At 31.4% G+C, this 24936-nt stretch overlaps 1 protein-coding gene across 2 annotated transcripts; it reads left to right on the top strand.

The window, feature by feature from the left end:
- Window positions 1-1157: 1157 nt before the first annotated feature.
- LOC139503699 (cephalotocin receptor 1-like) lies at window positions 1158-24601 on the top strand. 2 transcript variants are annotated; one of them, XM_071293543.1, is made up of 3 exons: window positions 1158-1285; window positions 19972-20966; window positions 23905-24601. In XM_071293543.1, the coding sequence occupies exons 2-3, from the start codon at window positions 20021-20023 to the stop codon at window positions 24108-24110; spliced, it is 1152 nt and encodes a 383-aa protein (XP_071149644.1). In that variant the 5' UTR covers window positions 1158-1285; window positions 19972-20020; the 3' UTR covers window positions 24111-24601. The 2 variants fall into 2 exon arrangements, with proteins under 2 accessions (XP_071149644.1, XP_071149645.1); XM_071293544.1 differs by lacking the exon at window positions 1158-1285 and adding an exon at window positions 1288-1721.
- Window positions 24602-24936: the final 335 nt, after the last annotated feature.

The raw sequence follows: 24936 nt of genomic DNA, 5'->3' as shown, positions 1-24936 counted from the left end.
ATTTCACTAAAGAATGATGATCTCTTAAGATATGGACAGTTGTTGCGTGCAACGTCGAATGTAGAAATGCATTTCGGCCGCCCCTGTGATATCCGCTATGAATTAGCTAAGAAGAAATGTGTGATATTTTTCAGAAAGATTAATTACAACATTAGTCAACAACCGATCCTTAAAAGTTTGTTAAATTGTTACCGTATATGTACAAAGTCAATATTAAGCTGTACGAATACACGAGAAGCTAGAGATAACTGTATTGTAGTTGAAGCTTTACTTACTTATTCTCTTCGTCCCAAGTGGATTATAAGGCCACAACAAACTGCCTCCACTTTTCTCTTACCTTAGCCATGTACTAGACTTGGCACTTGGTGAAACCCATTGCGGACAATTCTGCTGTAACAGTTCTTCGCTATGTAATTCTAAGTCTCCTTGGTTTCCGTTTTCCTGGTTGTGTCCAATATAGAACTGTTTTAGGTGTGCGGTGTTGTGGCATTCTAAATACATGACTTTACCATCTAAACCTTCGTTTTTTAATTTCTGCTGTTATGCTCTTAGCATTACATTTTTCCAAAATGCTCTTGTTGCTGTCTTATTTGGCCAAATATTTCTGTTAATCTTTCTTAGGCAGTTAGTATGAAATTCATCTACTTTTTGAAGGTCACTAACTAAAACACGCCAAGTTTCTGGACCATATAGTAGGACAGATTTTACATTGCTGTTGTAGATTCGCAATTTAGTCCTTAAACGGTACTGGTTGGACTTCCAGATAGTATGAAGTCTATCAAATGTTGCACGTGCCTTAGATAGTATTGCCTTTGTATCCGTCCCTGTACCCTTATCTTGACATAAACATTCAGACCAGTTGAAAATTGGCGGGCGTTTTACTGTCGCAAATTGAGTTAACCTGGTGACGCGTAGCTTAGGTTTGCAAGCAGCTATACAATTTATAAGGTCAACAACTTTGTTATTTGTTTTAAAAATAGATTCCGCTTGAAAGCAGTTATTTATATATATAAAGTCAATAAAGTATGTTACGTTTGTTTGTTACTAATCCCTGTTTAATAACAGTTCCCGCCTTTAAGATTCTCGATGCCATTTGTAAACCCTAATAAAATTTTAGAAAAACAATGTACTATCAAACGTAATAAAAGAGGAACAACATTAATCTTTCTCGTCAATGAACATAATGCACATACCTATATGTAGAGTCACATACGGTAGCATAGAATTGATTTATATTTATGCAATGTTATAGAGATTCTATAATAAAAGAACATTCAGAATAGAAGTAAGTAAAATCTAACTTATTTGATCATCTTGAGCTAACAATTTATTCAGATGTAATATAAGGTTAATCTTTTTTTTTCATTTTGAGATTTTAGTGAATAAATTTTATTAATTAAAATTGTAGATTTATATCCGTATTATAAGAATATCCAGTGTCGTTTTAATTCATATGATGATTAGATACAAATTCATTTAAAATTGAAGCAACGAATTTTAATTAATTTATACTTCAAAATCCCAAATGGAGCCGTCAATATCTTGGGATTCATTTGAAAGCTAAGCTATAAACTTTTATATATTTATAAAATATTTCTGACAAATATTTCAAACTCCCAATGCAGCTGTTATTGTGTTCACTTGATGATTTCATATTGATCATGAATGTTTATTTGGACTATGTATAATGGATTTAAGTATTAAGTACTGCACAGTATAAGGTAAGCTTAATATCTTCTATTTTAAAATATTAATAATAATTTGAATATATGACTTGAAATATTTTTTAAGTTACCGCTTTCTCATTACTCGTATACATTTACTGTAATTATTTACTGTTCCGTTTGTTTGTTTTACATAATTATAAATTTGGAATATGGGATGAGACAGCAACCCATAGAAACTAATAATGTAACGACATGAAATATCATTTAGTTTCAGCATAAAACAGGGTTTGAAATACTGCTTAATGTATATTCAAATTAATCTATCAACAAAATATTATGTTAATCTAAATTTTGTATAATAGCTGCGAAAGAATATAATATTTATACACATTTTATTTTTCATCAAATCCCTTAGCTCCTCTCTGCTTTAGTGTCTAAGGTAATTCATGCTAGCAGTAAAACGTAGTTTGGTTTTAAATACAGTATGTGTAGTCATCTAAAATGATTGAAGGGTTTCCTTTTAAAAAAGGAGAAATCAAATGTTCATCTTTATTGATTTTGAATTTTATGGTAAGGTAGGCAAAATTAAAGATGGAAATGGACATGTAATAAAACACATTTGCATCATAGAACACCTGATACAGATACAAAAAGGCTCCATCAAGAATTGAATATTAATTTTCATATTCCAACGAGAATGCGTTTCTTAATACAAATAATTAAAACAAAATATAGATGATGTTAAACTTAACAATGATTAAGAAATATTTGGCAGATACAAAATTAACAAGTTTAAGATAAATGAAAATAGCCTTATATTCAGTTCAATATTAGAAGTTTTTTGTTTCCGAAAACCGTGACCAACATAATGATTTGCAAGAGAAACAAAGTACAAAATATGTACTTTTCTATAATTAACTCTTACAGCGATACCTTCAGAGGGAATTGAAAATGTATTACGAGGGATGTAAAGTTTATATATATATAAAATATATGGTATAATGTCATACTTTGAAGCTATTATTACTATACAATAAGACGATGTGGTAGGATTGCAAATGAGACGACTATCCACCAGAGACCTAATAATGTGATTTAAGCAATTTCAAATTGCCTTCGACTATGAGAAAAACCCACACCGTATCGTATAACAATGCATAAAATCTCTGGACTTAAAACAAGATGTGAAACAGTTGAAATGAAAGAATCAACGACCTTATACATGTACAAAACAACAAACAAAAAACAAATATGATATACCGTCAGCAACTAACGACAACTACTGAATTACTAGTACTTGGATGATTGGTGGCTTTTTTGCACTAAAGGCTATATTGTGGCTGTCAGTTTCTATTGGTGGAGACAGTCACTGTTCAGAATTATAAGCTTCGTCATATAAAGTATATATATATATATATTGTTTGTATATTATATAAACAAACCATCAATATGAAAAAAAAGAACGCTAAATATAAGGTTAGCTAAACATACTCTAGAATAATTGTTATTTTTATGCATATGTCGATACCGTTATATTCAAAACATACATCGAACATCGAACATATTGTATGACAGACTCAACACATTTCTAACACATATTTTTCATGGATTAAAACTGCATGTTTAACTATGCATTTTCCAAATAACCATATTTTAATAAAATTATTTACTAATTACTTAAATGATAACCGAGTTGTAAAAAGTTAAATAAAACGTTAATATGTGAGTAAAAGAAAGCCATAACAAAATAGTTTTGTCCTTTTTTATATTGATTCATTTGAATATAACAGTTTATCAAAATTTCTATTACTTTGACAATAATGATTGTTATTCTAAAGATACACATATATTCTGTTGTTTGTTCTATGGTCGGGTGTTGTCTCTTTGACACATTCCCCATTTCCATTCTCAATTTTACAGATGATAATCTATGAAACTGCCTCTTTTACAAGAGCAAATGTTGTATTTATTTGTATCTAGTCCTTAACTTGCATAAAATATATGCCACTGGTTGTTAAGATAAATGATGTTTTTAAGGTAGATCATAAGTAAATCTTTTTTGAGACAGAATTTTCTCATACTTAGCCAGAATGAAGATTTTTATATGCTCTTTTCAAAAATATAATAAGAAGTAGGGGTCACCGTTCTATTTTTCAAGCTATGAGTCGTTGAAAATTGCCTAAATTTGGTTAGATTGTTAATGGAAAAACACAATTGTGTGCATAAAAAATAATCTATGAGATAGAATTTTGAAATAAATTGTGAAAAGATAGGTTTTGTAATATGTTTTAAGAAAATAAAAAGAAAAAATGGTGTCACCGAACTTGTTTTCTTGCTACAAGTAAAAAGAAAAAAATTCCCTATCTGTCCAGTATAATTTTTTTACTAAAAGAGTTATCTTCCCTTAAATGGCTCATTTGAAAAAAATGATTCAAAAAGCAAAATAAAATGATATTTGTTTAATTATTTTGAATTATACAATAAATTGCCAAGTTTTCTTTATATTATTAAACAGTCTAACCATCAAATTGCAAATCTATCTCAAAATTTGCAGATTTAGGCAAATAACTAGACCGATTTTTTACTGTGATTGTTCAATCCAAGATGGCGGTATACCATGAATCTACCTTAAGTGTTTTCGAAGTGTGTGTCTAGATAATCCCCGAATTGTGTGAGATCGTACAACCATGTGTTATATGATTGTCATCCTTTTATAACATGCCATGTTATCATTAGTTATTTTAGTTCAATGACTTCCCATCAATTTCCAGTTAATTCAGTTTGCCTCGATTGCCCTGTAGAACTGGTTGACGGGTTAAACGAATTACATCTTATAGTAACGTCATCGAGTCATTAAGTGTAATATAATTACTTAATTGCTGATGATGCATCAAGATAAGGATGCTGGTTTTAGGTTTTTAATATAGCTGAATCTTCATGTTTATAATATAGCTGAATCTTCATGTTTATTTTTTAAATTTCTAAATTTTTCTATTTTTTTTTTAAATTAACAACTGTCAGTATAAAGATTTCAGTTTTTATAACGATTGAAATAATAGAACAGTTAGTCAGTACGTAGTTATATAATTAATTGTCTTTAGTGGAGAAAAAACTCAGAATTTGAAAGGAAATACACGAAGGAAATTGAACAAGATAACTAATAGACAGTGTCGAAGTTAGGGGTTTCACCACTGACCATGTATGTTATGTTTCTTTGTTTAGAAAATAAAATGAATTCTAAATATAATAATGTAAATAATATATAAATTGGTGAGAAGCTTCGTCTCAGTCTCTTAGCCACCTTCATAATCTTGATGTCGCCTTTTCAGATCACACATACACAGAAACGCATTACATTTTTACGGAAAATCTTACAAATGTGTTTCGTGTTGAAAAAAGTATCAATGCAAACTTTAAGTCTGTAACTGTTTGAAAATTTAGTTGATATGAGACCCAAGCTATAGCGACCAAATTTCATCTTTTATCTCGTATTTGAATGTTTCAAAACTAATCAAAGTGTTATTCATTTACATGTAAACAAATGAATTGTCACTTCCCCATGAAATTAGTTTTTAGGTTTTCTCGGCATGGGACTTTATCATACCTATTCAAATGAGGGATGAGTCGCTGATAGATATTGATGAGTCAGCTATGCATACATTTGTTTATTATTCCTTGAAGAAAGTTTTATGGTTCGAAATAATTTTCACTCGGCCGTAATTGTACTGTCTTTATGCGTAGTTGTATAAAAACAGCATACAAATGGTCTTATTGTTTTTTTCGAATGCAATTGTTCAGTCTATTTAAAATTGGTACCGGAAGGTTTTTTGATTATTTCCGTGCAATTTATGTCTGTTCTATACATGTCTAATGCAATAAAATGCATAGTGGTACTTAAACAGATTAAGTTAGGAAATCTTTTATACACCGACAGAAAGAAAATCTGTATTCTTCATAAAATTGTAATTGTCCAAGACAATGTATAGACAGACAAATATAAATTTATTTATTGCAGCGTATAGGAAGTCCCAAAGAATAAAACAGAAAATGTGAATAGAACCCAGCATTAACATTTGTGCAAACATGTAAGAAATGCATTAACCAACATGAATGAAGATTCGAAACATAATACAACGCCTGAATTACATGCAAAATTTACATTTGCACAAACATTGTACAATACGTTATCTATAAACAGGAAGTGAAAATGTTTTCCTAATTTTGACGTTAAGTATAGGTTATTACACCTACATATAATATACCACTTGAATGAAAAGAGAACAATAAAGTAGTCTACAGTCACTATCAATTCCGAACAGACGAGATTTGTTTTTTTATATGGTTTCTTTACCATCCTTCCGGTTTTTTTTTTTTAAATTGTTCCTTTTACGTCTGACTCAATACATTGAAGTTTTGATTTATTTCTAGTTAAGTATTTAGAAATTATTTGTGAAAGCAATTCGTCGGGATATTCTTGTTTATAATCAATGACTTTTCTTCATTAGCTTTTACGAATTTACTAAAACATACATGTGTATCCTCATGAACGTAACGTTATTTAACCGTCCTCAAAATAATGGTTACACTGGAGTACATTTTACTTATATATAAAGAAGTCTATCAAGACATCTAAATTTATTTATAATTATAACTTTTTTTTTAAATTGTTTTTATCGTATTTGCCTTCCAAAATTTTACAGCGATATACTTTTTAACATGATTAATATGACGTTGAAAGTGTGTTTTTTTCAACAATAATAAGAAAACAAATATTGTGTTTATGTTTTTTTTAAATTTTTCTTATGGGAACATACATTTTCCGAAATATCCTAGTTACCTCGCGTTAAGCTTTTGCTTTGTTACAATTGCGAAATATTGTAATTAATATCTAAACACCAATTTTAAAACGGTTAAAACATTCCTTTATTTCTTTTACGATTAAAGAATATATATATATATATTTATATATATGCGAAAGCAAATTTACAGATCTAACATTGTTGGGTTGATGTTAAGACGAGTTGTATATATATATTATATATATATAATAAAATTGAGAATGGAAATGGTAAAGTACGTCTGAGTCAGTGACAACCCTACAACAGATGTATCCATTGGATCGCCATCAATGATGGTGATACATGGCTGTGTACATAATGTATATACAACTCGTCTAAACATCAACCCAACAATGTTAGATCTGTAAATTTGCTTTAACAAATTTTTGGTTCTTCCAAAGAAAATTTACAGATCTAACATTGTTGGGTTGATGTTTAGACGAGTTGTATATATTTATATATATACCATCTCAAGAAGAAAAGGAGCTATAATTCCGGACTTAGTGTGAAATATGGTAATACGGGAATATAAAACTGAAATAATGTCAACTTCCGTCAAAGGCTTACTATTGATCTGTCACATTTGAAATATAATGAAAAATCACAAATCAACGTCTCAAGTACAACATCGTCTTTACCACAGATTTGTTAGGATCAGTAAGAGGCTGTCATTTTAAGTGTGGAATACTGTTTTACTTTCTAAAACGTTAATTTGCAACAAAATGAAGACACATTTGTCTGTATTCGACAAAAACTAGTTCCTATAAATTTGAATTATAAAATTCTACAGGATTTATCAACGCTGTTTCAGTTATATCTCTAATCATAATGGAAAATGTGATCCTGCTTATAAAAATTGGACTGCCATTTCAGCCAGCATTCATTCGAATTGCATTATGCAGACTATTCAAAGTTACTTTACGTCATTAACATATTAATATAATTACACGTGGTTTTGTTAGATAGTCTATAAACTTAAGCTCCCTATGCAAAAATAGTAATCAAAATGATTGCAATTTGCGTCTCTCCTTAAAATTGTAAATCTATGTAGGTGAGAATTACTAGTCTTGGAGTTGAGTCACTTTTATTTTATCTTTTTTTTTGTGTGTGTGGTAATTAAATACCAAATATAAAACAGTACTTAGATCAGAAATAAAACTTCACCCTTCTATTTCAATCTAATGTCAGTGTTGGCTTCCTTGTCGTCGTCTGGGATTTATTAATGGTTAAAACCGCATCATTGACTATTTTCTCGAAAAGCTATTAAAACGGAAATTAAATGTTTTTAAGAAATTTGTTTTTTTGTTCAAGATTTTGTAATTCCAATTAAACATTGGTTATCAACCAGCTGATTAGGTGATCATATAATCACACGCCACATGGAGTTCTCTTTCATTAATATTTACCGGTAGTAGTTTATTTATAAGGCTATCAATATTAAAGTTCATTGTACATGTGTGATGAGAATTAGGTTAAATTATTAATTCATGGGTCTGCTGACCAGGGATGGGGTCGATTACTTTCAAATGTAATCGATTAAATTACAATTACTTTGCTAATAAAATGTAATCGATTACATTACAATTACACCCTTTTTCATATGTAATCGATTACATTAGATTACTTTTCTTTAAAGTAATCATGATTACTTTAGATTACTTATGATTACATTGTATATTGCAATAGCAAAGTCTTTTTTTATATTTTTTTATCCTCAAAAAAAAAGCTAATTTTGGTGATTTTTTTAAAAGCCTTAAATTATTCATCTTAATTAAAAGAATTTATAGACAAGTACAGTGTAACAGGTGTAATTTGATAAAATAGCTATTACAGACAAGTGCATGTCCTTTCTCTATGTAAAAGATATAACTTTATTTTTTTCTACAAATTTTAACCAACTGCCTATATATAGCTAATTAACAAAAAACCTGAACAAATAAGGAAAAATTAATTAAGTATAGTTTTATTGTCTGTTGGGACATAATTGACACATTCATTAATGTTTTTACAGGTGTTAATCACCACTTCCAGTTTTTTTTAACAAACAATAGGTGAGCTTGGGTATTAAAATTTATTGTCTTAATAACAATATCAATAAAGTTAAAAGTGGTTGATTGTCATTATTTTGTTTGAAATTTTCTAATATTTGATCTAATTAATAATTATTGTCAGGTGAAAACACAAAACAGCTTTGTAACTTAGGAAAGTATATACATTTCTCTTTAAATTAAGAAACAGTTTATTTTAATAAAATATATTTTGTACTAATGAAACTTCTGACGTCACCTGTTGTTTACTATGCATATTGTTTGTAATATTATGCCATATGTATACACTGTACATGTACTTGTTTGTACTGATGAGCCATAAGGCTCCAAGTTCATAAAGAATAAAAATTAGAAAGCACATTTTATACACGAATTTATGGAAAACAAAATTTATTCAATTTGTCAATAAATAAAATCTGGTTTTAACTTCCATTTTGAATTAAGTGAGGTCATATATTTATGTCGGCCATCAAAGTAAAATTTAAACTAAATGTTTACTGCATTTGAATTTCAATGTAGTTTTGTAAAAATATTGGTTAAACTTATATAAAATTGGAGTTAATATCAGAAGTTTTCAATCAAGGAAAAAAATGCTTTCAAGACATATTCTTGTATATAAGAGCTCAATCTCACAAAAAAATATTGGAGAGGCAATTTCCTTCAGTAAACTGTTAACAAAATAAAACACTTGGTTATACAAATTTGTTATATAGATGATACAATTTATCACATTAAACAAGGTCCCATCATTGTGAATACCAGTTACATGATTTTTCATTAAAGCTTTACATTTTCTTATTTTCATATTGTCTATCAAAAACTATTTTCATATATATGCAAGATTTGTAATCAGCAAGTAATCATATGAATGTAATCTTAAAGTAATCTAAAAGTAATCATGATTACACCTGGTTTTTTTCAATGTAATCAATTACATTATGATTACTTGTAATCAGAAATGGAATGATTACTGATTACATATGATTACACAGCCAAATGTAATCGATTACAGCTGATTACGATTACTGATTACGATTACCCCATGCTGCTGCTGACACATATTTCGTAACGTTGGAAAAATGTAATTTTTTCTAAAATTTATCAAAATTTTGTTTTCAAATCAAGGTAATATCAGAAAGAGTCCGAAATTTCAATAATGCTCAACTTCCGCTGTCTAAAGACACTATTGCAATTATTAATCGAACGAACGACAGACAACAATGTTGCAAAAAGGCAACAACACTCTTTAAAAAAATAAGAACATCGGACATACCCGTAGACCAGTATATATTCGATATTAAGTCATAACAGCATCTCTCCCTTTCCCTTAAACTTCTCATTCAAGTATTTATCCATGATAGGTTGCATGTGTTTTTCCCATTGATAGCTTTAATAATGGTGCTCATAGATTTGATTAATTTCTAGAAAATGTTTATTTAATACCTAAGATGACGCAAGTTATGTACGACAATTATAAATTATTTTTTATAATGAAACATAAATCATCTTTACAAATGTGATATATGTTTCCGTTTTTCCTGCAGAAATTTAATAACGATGCATCCAATAATGTCACAAACGAGGCGCACATGTTAACGCTTTTGAACGATAATTAACGTGCCTTTAGAAATGATTATTGCATCAAGTTTCTTACTTAAGATGAGTGACGACTTGAAGTAGTGTCATTGTTAGCCTAAAAATTAACATACATTTATCACGGACAATACAACACATTCCAATAGGAATGTCAGAGATTCATCACATGTAAGGGAAAAAATCATTGGAATCAAATCAGTAAATCATACAAATATTTATTCTTTGGCTACACTGCAACAGAAGCAAGATGACAAAGAGGGTATCTAAACACATGTGACAAAGAGAGACTGGAAGAAAAAACAAACAAAAATATAAAACACTACATCAAAGGCTAATGACTGAGCAACAAGAACACCATAGGACAAAAAGTGTTTTCAGCAAGATACGTTAAACGCTGCGAACAACAAACAAGTGCTACCTAACGCGTCTAAAATTAACTATACTACAGCAGGAACTTTAACTTTAAGTATAGAAAGGAAGAGTATTTTTTCTTGCCATCAGCCTTAAGCTTAGTAACTTTAATTTATTTTATCTAGATTTAAACATTTTGATAAACTGGCGGAAACAATCTCCAGAAATGTTTGATATGGCCTTTTGTATACACATGAGACTTTATTATAGCATACTACTCAAACAAAGACATCTTAACTCTGACACACCAAGAAATTTGAAAAAAATATATTGATGTCGATATGTCTTAAATATAGTGGAAGATATTAGCAAGCAAAATCGAGGGAATTGTGCAAATGATGATACAAGCATGAAAATTACCACAAAGCATCATTAGTATATACTTTGTAAGAAATAACTGCTGGCCATTAAAAAAAATATTTTTTTCAAGATGGCCACGGTCATTTTCTAAAATGGCTGTTTTCTTTAGTTTGAAAATACTGATTTTTCTGGAAAACTTTTCTTTGAACTTCTTTTAGTAAAAACCAATTACCAGGTTTGGTGGCTACCTTCCTTACATCACATATTTATTAAAAATGAATATTTGACATATCCAGTATTTGCGCATGCGCGAAAATGTAACAAAATTCTTTCAAAAACATTTGAACTATTTACTACATATTTAGTGTTTTTGGATTTATAATGATAAGGTTATGATACACATGTGTTTCACACTTTTGCGCATGTGCAAACTATTTATAGACATCAAGAGCGATTTGTATGCACTACAAGGCAATTCTCAGGTATTCGATGGTTAAGGCGAAAATGTAGTTAATCTGGAGAAACATCAAATGTAACTGCAGATCAGCCACTTTTGGAAATGCCTAAGCAAATTCAGTGCGAATGGCCTGATTTGTAAGGAAAATATAAGTGTATCGTCATGTTTGGTGGATTGCACATTGAAATGACTTGTTATAAACTCTGGGTGATATATTGCGTGATAGGGGATAGACATGTTGTCTTACTGAAGCCAATATTGCATCACCAAGAACGGCAGATTCTTTTTATGTATGTTCAAATGTACCAAGGCCTAGACAGGCGCATCAGACAACTGCGTGTATTTTGCTTAAAAATCGTTAATTTCAGATTATGAAAGCTAAACTCAGAATATATAATTATGTCATGACTCTGTGACGTTCAATGATTTAAAAGACTGGCGTAAGGAAATAGTGTCATCTCGACCACAGTTTAATCCCTGGCGTTCAATTATAAATTAAGAACTTCTTCTGATTTTGGTATTATGCTCATTTCATGAGTTAGACAGTCCATATAAAGCATGATAGCGTATTGTTTTAGGTCTTGATCGTGTAAATTATGCTCGATCGTTATCGACTCATCTCCGAGATATGACTTCCCTTCCCGAACATCACCCGCAGGTGGCAATGGAATTTGAAAATGATAATTTCACTGTACGTAAGACCAGTAAATTTCTTTCTTGTAACACAATTGATAAGGCACAAAAACAGAGTAATGCAATTGTGAAGAGTGTTATTGGTGTCATAGGATTAACCGAAGATCCCATTTAGACAAATTGATGGTAGCTGGACCAGGAGTCAGTATACTAGAAGATTAATTTGAAAGATCTAGTGGCTTGGGTCATTCCAAAACAGACGGACGACATAATGAAGACTCTACGAAAACAAAAAAAAGATTTCTTTAAACAACTTGAAAGGCTTTGCAAGTATGAACGAGTTTGGAAATTCATTTCTAGTAGAGTCGTCAAATTTGTAAAAAATATACTTCAGGAAACAGGTAAGATATGTAAATAAATTCCAAGATATTGGTTAAAACAATACGAAGATCTTTTGAAGCAAATACAAAACGAAGGAAAACCTGCTTTTTATAAGAAAATAAAAAAGAACAACTTCCTATTTTGGCCGCAAAATGAAACTGGAAACGTCTTTGTCAAAAACAAAGCTAGAGAACCTTAAAAGTGATCGAGATATCTTTTCCAGACCTTTCATTTCTTGTCACAGTAGACAGATTTACTTGGAATATTTCTTTATCCATAGAAACCAAAGTGCTCCTCCGTCCTTATCTCAGGATGTCACTTGAAATAGTGGTATGCAAATGGGTTTACTTGAAACATTCTGCGATTTGCTGGTCCGAATTCGGACGCATTTATCGTAGGTGGGGCAGCAAGGGTTAATTCCAGGTCACAAAGTTGGGGGAAAATATTTGATGATTATGCTACTGATGTCATACTGCCTTATGTAAAATCTTGCATCGATAAGTATTCAAAATAGTGGGAGATATTATGGACATAATTGTGCAAATCGTGATACAAGCATGAAATTTGGTATAAAGGTTGACAAAATGATACTAAAAAAAAATCCGCTGCTGGCCAGAAAAAAAAATCATTTTTTCAAGATGGCCACCACACATTTCGGAAATGGCGTCATTACAAATTGACAATAATTCGTGAATCCTTTAAAAGGTGTGTTATATGTAAAATCCAATGTTAGATTTAATAAAAAGTAAATAACAGTTTATAAATTACGGCTAGACAATACATTAATGAAACTAAAGGTGACTTCCGGTTCAAAATGCCGGCAAAAGAGTCAAAAATTTCAATTTTTATACTTTCAAGCAACTTCACAAGGGATGTATAATCCAATGTAAGTTATGTTAAAACGTTAAAAAAAAGTTCCTTAGTACGACGAAACAACACATATATGAAGAAAAATAATGACTTCCGGCTCAAAAATGGCGGCAAATACGTAGAAAATATTTTTATAATTTCCATCAACTTAACAAGTGTTAACACTCTTTGTGAAGTTAAAATGCCTAGTTTGGTTAGAAAGACAGATTGCTTATTTTATAATTATCTGATAGTTGCCTATACAACAACCCGTACAAGGAAGGCCAGAACGGTAGCATCTACAGTTACAAACACAGCTCGGTTTTCAGCTCCGCATTTCAAAATTTTCTGACACGAGGATGCAACGGCAGTCAAAGAAGTCCATTTTGGTTTCCAACTGTTATTGATTCTTTCTTTCATCCAACCACAGTGTTCATGACTTGGAACACGTACCTGTCGAATACATGAATCGGGCTGAGCCCAAGCAACTCCTCCTTGATATACTTCTCCTTTGGTGTGCTTTGGAAAAGAACCTCTTGTAGGCGGAATTGCATCACAATGCCGCTGCTTCCTGGAAAACAATTCACATCGTGCCTCGTTCCATACTTAACCACAAACAAAACATCCTTTACATCTGGAAAACCTTCCATTGTTAGCCAAGCTGACCTTTTGCCTTTCTCATAACAATTCGACAAAGTGCCACATCCACTAAATCCATGTTACTCATGGTGAAAATATTCTTTGCAATTTCAATAAAGATACTTGCTATCTATCCCCTTGTAATCATGAAGAAGCAGATACACGAATGTTTGTTCATGTTCGGCATGATTATGAAAAGTGTTGTAAAATGTAATTTTAGGTAGTACTGACACAGATGTAATAGATCAAGAATTGCAGCAATCGCAAAATTAAGTAGAACAAATTGCGGATAGGTTATGGAAGGAATAACGACTTTTGATGGCTTCCTGCACGTGACATATCAAATGCGTTTGGTCGTTGTGTAGCTGCTTTTCTTTTCGTCCATGCATTTAGCTCGTTCCATACTTAACCACAAACAAAACATCCTTTACATCCGGAAAACCTTCCATTGTTAGCCAAGCTGACCTTTTGCCTTTCTCATAACAATTCGACAAAGTGCCACATCCACTAAATGCATGGACGAAAAGAAAAGCAGCTACACAACGACCAAACGCATTTGATATGTCACGTGCAGGAAGCCATCAAAAGTCATTATTCCTTCCATAACCTATCCGCAATTTGTTCTACCTAATTTTGCGATTGCTGCAATTCTTGATCTATTACATCTGTGTCAGTACTACCTAAAATTACATTTTACAACACTTTTCATAATCATGCCGAACATGAACAGACATTCGTGTATCTGCTTCTTCATGATTAGAAGGGGATAGATAGCAAGTATCTTTATTGAAATTGCAAAGAATATTTTCACCATGAGTAACATGGATTTAGTGGATGTGGCAATTTGTCGAATTGTTATGAGAAAGGCAAAAGGTCAGCTTGGCTAACAATGGAAGGTTTTCCAGATGTAAAGGATGTTTTGTTTGTGGTTAAGTATGGAACGAGGCACGATGTGAATTGTTTTCCAGGAAGCAGCGGCATTGTGATGCAATTCCGCCTACAAGAGGTTCTTTTCCAAAGCACACCAAAAGAGAAGTATATCAAGGAGGAGTTGCTTGGGCTCAGCCCGATTCATGTATTCAACAGGTACGTGTTCCAAGTCATGAACACTGTGGTTGGATGAAAGAAAGAATCAATGACAGTTGGAAACCAAAATGGACTTCTTTGACTGCCGTTGCATCCTCGTGTCAGAAAATTTTGAAATGCGGGGCTGAAAACCGAGCTGTGTTTGTAACTGTAGATGCTACCGTTCTGGCCTTCCTTGTACGGGTTGTTGTATAGGCAACTATCAGATAATTATAAAATTAGCAATCTGTCTTTCTAACCAAACTAGGCATTTTAACTTCACAAAGAGTGTTAACACTTGTTAAGTTGATGGAAATTATAAAAATATTTTCTACGTATTTGCCGCCATTTTTGAGCCGGAAGTCACTATTTTTCTTCATATATGTGTTGTTTCGTCGTACTAAGGAACTTTTTTTTAACGTTTTAACATAACTTACATTGGATTATACATCCCTTGTGAAGTTGCTTGAAAGTATGAAAATTGAATTTTTTTCTTTTTTGCCGGCATTTTGAACCGGAAGTCACCTTTAGTTTCATTAATGTATTGTCTAGCCGTAATTTATAAACTGTTATTTACTTTTTATCAAATCTAACATTGGATTTTACATATAACACACCTTTTAAAGGATTCACGAATTATTGTCAATTTGTAATGACGCCATTTCCGAAATGTGTGGTGGCCATCTTGCAAAAATGATTTTTTTTTCTGGCCAGCAGCGGATTTTTTTTTAGTATCATTTTGTCAACCTTTATACCAAATTTCATGCTTGTATCACGATTTGTACAATTATGTCCATAATATCTCCCACTAAATATGAACGGTTCTGATGATAAAATGCAACGATTGTCGTGGATTTTAATGGTGATCTTCAACATATTGTGAAGGTACCAAAATTTACCGCGGTATTATTTTTAATATTATTTATTATCCTTATTGAAAAAGACAAATTAATGTTTTGTTTTAATTGGTTCCTTATAATTATAATTACATGTAATTTCTTTCTTCTAATGGAGCGGAGACTACATTTTCCCAAATATCCCAGTTACATGTACCTTAAGCATTCGGATCTGCCTTTGTTACAATTGTACAATATCATGATTTATATCTCAACACCAATTTTAAAACGGTTAAAACATTCCTTTATTTCTTTTATGCTTAAAGAATACATATATATCATTTCACGAAGAAAAGAACATCCTTTTGCAGTCTAAATCATCAATCTTTAAATCAAGGCCAAAGTGTGAAATATGGTAATACGGGAATATAAAACTGAAATGATGTCAACTTCGGTCCTAGGTTTACTATTAATCTGTCACATTTGAAATATAATGGAAAATCACCAAATGACATCTCAAGTACAACGTCATCTTTACTATGGCAAGACGTTTTCGTCAAAACTATGTTTAAACCCTTTTTTTGAAAAATTTACATAACGAGATTTTAAAAACCTAAAATAACACAATGAGAAATCAAAATTACACACTAAGATTTTAAAATTACACACTGAGATTAAAAAATATAAAAAAACACACACTGAGATTTTTAAAAAGACACACTGAGATTATATAAATTGGATAACACACACTAAGAATTGTTAATTACACACTGATATTTCAAAAATACACATTGAGATTAATATGCAAATTACTAATGAATATTCATGAGAAGAATAATTCTACAAATTAATATATTGGTCTCTAGAACTCTTTTCATTATATTGAAATGCGGTTCCTTCAACCAACATTCATAAGTAATTCAAGACTTTTCATCGTTTTTTGCTGACTCATATTATATTCATAAGTTTGTTGTCAATATAATTCAGATTAATATTATTGCTAACGACGTATCAGGATTGTTTGCTTAAAACTGATTAAGCATGGGTCCTTTTTCAAAAGTCTTTCAACTGTTACCCTGATTTCGCAAGGTACCTTTTTATGTTTTTGTTATTATGTTTATATACTATAAAAGACACTTGGGTGAACATGTTATTGCATTGTTTGTCTTTTTGTAGATTGTTCCAATTGTTAAGCTTGTAATAGATTAAGATTACGTATGCTAATTAGATATGTCCGTTTAAAAAGTGCGCACAAATCTCAGTGTTTTTTTAAATTCTCAGTGTGTAAAATTTTCAAAAGATGTTTTAAACATAGTTTAGACGTGAACGGCTTGCCATACTTTACCACATATTTGTCAGATCTGTTCGAGGCTGTCAATTTAAGTGTTGAATGCTGTTTTCAATTCTAAAACGTTAATTTGCAACATAATGGAAAATGTGATCCTGTTTATAAAAAATTGACTTCGAGCTCAGCCATCATTTATTCGAATTGCATTATGCAGACTATTCAAACGTTACTTTACGTCATTACCATAACATACATGCACGTGGTCTTGTTAGATAGTCTATAAACTTAAGCTCCCTTTGTTAGAATGGTAATTAAAATAATTGCAATTTGCGTCACTTCTTAAATTATAAATAACAAATGTATGTATGTGAGTATTACTTGGAGTTGAGTGACTCTTTCTTTTTATCTTTTTTGTTTGTTTGTGGGGTATTTAGATACCCAATATAAAACAGTACTTCGGTCAGAAATAAAAATTCAACCTTCTATTTCAATTTAATTTTAGTGTTGGATTTCTTGTCGTCGTCTGGGATTTATTATTGGTTAAAATCGCATCATTGACTATGATTTCGAAAAGCTATTAAACGGAAATTAAATATTTTTAAGAAATTTGTTTTTGTTAAAGATTTTGTAATTCCAATTTAACATCGGTTATCAACTAGCCGCGTAGGTGATAATTATATAAGCACACTCCACACGGAGATCTCTTTCAGTAAAATTACCGGTAGTAGTTTATTTACAAGGCTATCAATATTACAGTTCATTGTGTGATGAGAATTAAGTTAAGTTATCAATTTAATGTGTCTGATGAGACATACATCTTTTACTAGTAACGGTGGAAAATTGTTTTTTTTTCTAAAATTTATCTTTTTTTTTCAAATCTAGGTAAATTCAAGAAAGAGTCCGAAATTTCAAAAATACTGAGCTCCCGCTGTCCAACGATGCTATCAATACCATTAGTCGAACGAACGACAGAAAACCGTGTTGCAAAACAGTCAACAAAACACTTAAAAAATAAAAGAGCTATGGACATACGCAATGACCAGTATAGATTCGATATTAAGTCATAACAGCATCTCTCCATTTTCCTTAAACTTCTTATTCAAATAATTATCCAATATAGGTTGCATGTGTTTTCCTCATTGATAGCTTTAATAATGATGCTCATAGATTTGAATCCATTCTAGAAAATGTTGATATGATACCTTACATGACGCAAGTTATGTACGACAATTATAAATTATTTTTTATAATGAAACATAAATCATCTTTATAGATTTGATGAATGTTTCCGTTTTTCCTGTAGAAATTGAATAACAATTGATCAAATAATGTCACAAACGAGCCGCACATGTGACCGCTTTTAGACAATAATTAACGCGTTTTTGAAAATGATTATTGCATCAAGTTTCTTACTATATATAAAGATGTGAAAGGACTAAAAGTAGTGTCATTGTTAGCCTAAAAATAAACATACATTAATCACGGACAATAAAACATATTCCAATAGGAAGGTCAGAAACATTCATCACATGTAAGAAAAAAAGATCATTGGAATCAAATCAGTAAATCATACAAATATTTAGTTTGGGACTACATTAATAAAGTAAGAAGATGAAAACGAGAGAATCAAAACTCATGTGACAAAGAGAGACTGGAAGTAACTAAACTAAAACCTATAAAACACTACATCAGTAACTAAATACTGAGCAACAAGAACCCCATAAAAGCCAGGGATGACCAACATTTATTTTAAGCAAGATACGTAAAACGCTGTGAACCTCGAACGAGTGCTACCTAACGTGTCTAACAATAACTATACTACAGTAAGAGCTTTCACTGATGAGTCTTTTGTAGACGAAACGCACGTCTGGCGTATATACAAAATTTAGTCCTGGTATCTATGGTGAGTTTATTTACCCTCAGAATAGAAAGAAAGGGTACTTTTTTTTCTTGCCATCAATCTTAGTTACTTTAACTTATTTTATTTAAATCTAACGTGTTGATAAAGCTTGCGGAAACAATCTCCAGTTCGATTTAAGAAATGTTTGAATTGGTATTTTGTATCTATAAGACTTTATGGCAACATTTCATACCATTCAAGTAAAGACATCTAAGCTTAGACAGAAACATAAATAATGTAAGATTGTTTACAAACTCTAATTGATGTCGGTATGTTATGTTGATAACATGTAACGATTGTCGAGGATTTGGATATTAATTATCTAAGGTTATTACAATGTATTATCAATGTCATTTCAACTGATCGGGCGGAACTTACGTTTTAATTTGCATAAGGACAGTCTATTTGAAGATGTGTGAGATTAGGATGATTGCCGTTAAAATTATTACTGATTTCTTATCACCTATCAGTGCCATCAAAGGAATTAACAAAAAAATAACTAGACACTTCATTGATGAGTTTATCCTAAAACACCTATCTATAGATGGAATGGTTTATTATGAGCGAAACGGTTAAACTCCCCCCAGTCAAGTGAAATAAATTGAGTAATATGCGTACTATATTTATGATTTAAACCCAACAGAATAAATTGATTAACAAATAAAAAACAAGACGATACAGTCTGTCTAACGTTACCTCTTGTATTAGCTATTTCGTCTAAATATTTCGTCATAAAGGATCCAGAAAACATCAAAACGTACATGTATCATTATTTTGATCCACTTACAGCTGACTCTAACAAAAGGAGGATAGTGGGATGGGGCAATACAACATGTATGTTCTCTATACGTAATTTATGTAAAAACAAGGAGATATGGTATGTTTACAAATGAGATGACTATCCTTTCAGAAACCAATAAATGTGGATGTAAACTGCATCATGTATTCTTCTATTGGCATAGCGGTATGTTCGATAAGTAACGATTAGATTATGTAATACGAATAAGAAAATATTTAATTTTTTGTAATACTAGACTAACACATATTTTGTATTTAGTTTTAGATATATGGTATTGAATATACAGTGAAACCGAAAACAATGATTTGGTAAAATGGCAGTTGAAAATACTACATCAACGATTGACAATTTTTCTTTGGCGAGTAAAAACGCATCCGATTCCCTTAAAAGAAACGAGGATCTTGCATTAGTGGAAATTACCGTGCAGTGTGTGATATTTTGTCTTGCCGTTATTGGAAACAGTACAGTTCTGCTGACACTATGGACGCGCAGACGCAAGTTAGCACGTGTGCATTTACTGATGGTTCATCTAAGTTCCGCTGATCTATTTGTGGCATTTTGCAACGTACTACCACAAATATGTTGGGATTTGACCTATGTTTTCATTGGTGGAGATTTTCTGTGCCGATTTGTTAAATATATTCAGGTTGTAGCAATGTATGCATCTTCATATGTGTTGGTTATGACAGCTATAGACAGATACGTGGCGTTGATTCATCCATTCATCGCTCATAAGTGGTCTTCAAGAAAAGTCCATTATATGGTCGCCATTGCTTGGTCACTGTCATTGCTATTCAGTCTACCTCAACTATTGATCTTTGCATTTGCAAAACGCAGCGATGGTCAGTATGACTGCTGGGCAACATTTGAACCTTACTGGACGTTACAACTATACATCACAGCTTCCACATTGTTAATTTATATAATCCCTATACTCATTCTAATATTTTGCTATGGATGCATATGTTATACAGTCTGGAAACGTGGTAGAGTTGGGGAACCGGTTCCGACCTCTTCAGGTCGTTCCTGGTCAGAAGCACAACTACGCAGAATAGAACAATGTGGAAGTAAATCTAGTTTAGACCGATTAGATATGAACGGTACAGCAAAAAGACCCCAAATGCATCATGGAATATCCCGTGCTAAAATTAGAACAGTGCAAATGACATTGACAGTTGTGCTGTGTTATCTCGTTTGCTGGTCTCCTTTTTTTATTGCACAGATGTGGTCAGCATGGGACGAAAATGCTCCATTTTACGGTAATTATCTTAAAATGTTACTCACAGTTTACGTAACTGGATCCTGCCACTGGGGAGGGGCAGGACGTCAGCTAAAGATCTCTTCAGAGCGTGTGTTCTATGTTAATTTGTATATATAAAGAGAAGAAAACACGACTTTGAACAAAGATTGATATTCTTTACTTTCCACTGATATAATTCATGAATCTTTGCATTTTGATATCTCGAAGAAAGTTTTTGCCTTCATGACGACATTTTAACATAACTAATTACTTTTATGGTTAGGGGACGACTAATTGCAAATGACGGGTTAAAAATGAAAATGAATAATCTTGGAACACAAAATGCAGGCACCAGTTGTATACAAATCTGAAGAAAACAAAACCCAACCTCCTGCTTTTTCCACCATAGGAAATCAACATTCAAAATAAAAGGTGCTGATAAATATATATCGAAGAAACTACAACTCTGGGGGTAAAGCATATTACAACAAAACGAAAATGAAACGAGGTTTTCATCTATTATATTTTTAAAAAACGGCCTTTTTTAAGAACGCATTTCCATAGATCACCTACTTTTACATTTCCACACATCTAGGAGTTGGCAAGGGGTTGGTATAAAGACAGACAGTTCACAATTGGTACACTCACTGACGTGCTGGAGAATTAAAGTGATGACCATATTTCAATACCCAATCAACAATTTGTGGCTTTTAACATTTGACCATATTAAATCAATTGCAAAATATCGATTAATCTATGATATCCCGGAAAAAATATTTGATGCCAATTTTTAAAGAAACTTAATTGAAAAAACACTAACAGCAGTGACTGTGTAGAATGTGCATAGATCCGCTAAAATTAACTTCATGTTCATTGAATGCAACATTTTGGAACAGTCGGCAACGAAATGAAACCCACCAATAGACACTAATGTATAACTAACCATCGTTTATACAAAAGATATAGAACCACACTTACAATGGTGTAGCAATCGAGTATTTAAAGTCGTTCCTGTGAACAAAGATATTGTGAGATTATTTGATTTGATTTAAACCACAAAAGAGTCTTCAAACACCCATGAAATGGATATGCTTTTAATCATTGTTAAAATAATCCTAAACATTGTTTATCAGAATTTCTCATACGTCATCATCCATTTTTTAACGCTAAAGATACGAAAACAGGATTATTTAATTAAACTTTAATAGTTGTATAATTCCTCAAGGAGATAGAGGCTATAAAAGTACAAAAAATCGTAATTATCGGTCTTGAAGAAAATAAATTTAGTTTGATTGTGTCTTTATGGGTAATTACAGTAATAAAACTGTCAATATTTAAAACATTTATCTCTCTTTGGATCCGAAAGTTATATCATTATTTTACCGATTTCCTAACAGACTTTCGTAGATATATACTAGAAACGGTAAAACGTAAAATGTTTATGGCATCGCTTCATGATAGCATTGAAGCGTGTGATACATCACTCAAACGTTTTGACAGATAAGGAAATTGTTTAATGAAAAAGATTATTTAATAGTTAACTGCCAGCTTCCGCTATTCGATTGGGACATATTGAAGTCTTATGTTATATTCCTTATTTTAGATTCTGATAAGGAGAAATACAATTTCATGGAGACTGAATCATTGATGGGCATTAATTTATATTTATGTCAACTCTATTTGCATGCATAGATCAAATCAAAAGCACACAGTGAAACCATCGTGTAGACATCTATGAAAAGTTTGATGAATAGCACGTAAATAACTTAAATAGATATGTAACATTTTATACAGTCATGTATCTTATTTCTAATATTTCAAAGAACTGAAGCTATTGCTGTATTTTTATTTTGCATTGAATTTATTCGGTTTGGAAATTGTTACACAGACCCCGGCTTTTTATGTTTTGTTCATAAACCAATAAAATGTTTCAGAAATAAAATTTGAACAAACGAAGTGACAGACCAATGCAATCACGATAACTTCTCTATATTAATAGTTATATTTAATGTCTCGTGGTAATTTTGATTTAAATGTATTAATCCACGGCCGTTCCATTGCTTTTGGTTATTTTATGCGCCCGCAGCGATTTTTGTGTCATTAATATTTCAGCTATCTCTTTCATCATTTCAAAAGTTTTCTCTTGTGCTATGTACATATCGTTAAAAGTCCTCTTGTGTCTGGGGTGTATGCGCTTATACTGGTGTTTGTGAAAACCTAACCTATGTTAGTTCTACTTCTTTTTCCCGTTTAAGGGCAATTTGTTTATTAAATTTTTAAGATTTATATGCCAGATATAAATTATAGTTTTTTTTATAAATCAGATGTGTTTTTAAAAACAGATATGTACTGCGATCAACAGCCATCAAATATTTCCCCTCAAAACGCACCCTCTTGAACTTGCAGTGAAAAAGGTTCAGGCTCTATTTTGAAGACCTCATCTTTAGAAGAAGAACAGCACTAAAAAAGCATTTCCCGTAGTAACTGTTGTGGGTTTCTCCCTTGTTAATTTGTGTCGTCTGTTGCATTCCAATTTCCATAAATACATATGTTATCAAAGTTGTCGTAGTGGTTATTCCTTTGCTTGAATAAATATTTTAATGTTAAGATAATGCATATAATTATTACACATATCCGTAACTATGTTATGCATTATATCAACATCAGTATTATAATTCAAGCAATATCTATCCTTTAATATACATTATTCTGATAGAGAATAGATATATGTATATATGTGCTGAAAAAGAGGCCTTTGTAGATATATCTGGTATAAAGTGTATTATAATGCTACTTTGTGTTTTTGATAATTAAACGTCTCGGAAAAAATGATAAACAATGCATGTAGCACACATTACAAAATGTTCCTGCTTTGTAAAAAAAATATGTATTTACCACACACTTACAAAATATATGAATTACAGAAATACTTATACTGTTTTTTTCTTTTCTTTCAGGACCTGCGTTTACAATAATACTTCTCCTAGCAAGTCTTAACAGCTGTACAAACCCATGGATCTATTTGTTCTTCAGTGATGCAGCATTCGATAAGGTTAAAAATTGTCTGATGCCTAAGAAACGAACCTCCTTCGAAATTCATGTTCCCACATGGCGTAGTAATCGATCACATTTCAGCTCCAAGTATACGTCATCCTTACAGTAGACAACAATTACTATGACCCTTGACCTGTCATCGAATAACCGTCTGATGTCATGCAATAATCTATGTTTATTTACGCGACGTCGAATATTTTAAATTGTGACGCAATATTTTACAGGATCTTATTTTGACTTTAAGTAACGGCACATTTGAAAACAAGTGTTTATAGTATTACCTCTATAAGGATATGTAGGTCCGTTAGAACCCTCTACAAATCAAGACAACACGAAGGCAACTGAAGGCAGCAAGTTGCCTGGACAAATTTCAGGTGATCTCCCAATATTCACTATCATACTGTGCTTTCAGCAACATCGATACTTTACACTGATATTTCAACTATGCTGGTACATGTAATACAGTAGCACACTTATCAACTAGGAATGTTAGTTTAGAAATACATAGCAATTTTCAAATACTAGTGCTAAAGACTTATACACTGTACATGTATTAAATAATGAGAAGTGTACGCGTATAATTAAAAATGAGAAAGTAAATGTCTTAACGAAATTATTCCCTTTCAATGATGATGACAAAATCTATCTGTTATTCTTAATTATCTAATTTTGTTTTTTATGGGGTTTTTTTTCGGGTTCAAATCGGATTTTTATGAGTAGGACTTGTTGAGGACTACTTGGTTTAAATAGCTATTAATGAATCTCTTTTGGCAGATAATTGTACGGAAAAAAAATTGTCTTTCTTATGTAACAGCACATCATTAGAGGTACATACAATTTACTTTTTTCTCTACAACATTTCAATTGGCTTATCTTTAAAAGTGATGACTGCATTGATTCCTTTGTAACAGGTTTGCTTTTAATTAGTTAACTGT

This window comes from Mytilus edulis, chromosome 14 (genome assembly GCF_963676685.1).
Source record: "Mytilus edulis chromosome 14, xbMytEdul2.2, whole genome shotgun sequence".
NCBI lineage: Eukaryota > Metazoa > Mollusca > Bivalvia > Mytilida > Mytilidae > Mytilus > Mytilus edulis.
This window is presented reverse-complemented; position numbering and strand designations above follow the sequence as displayed.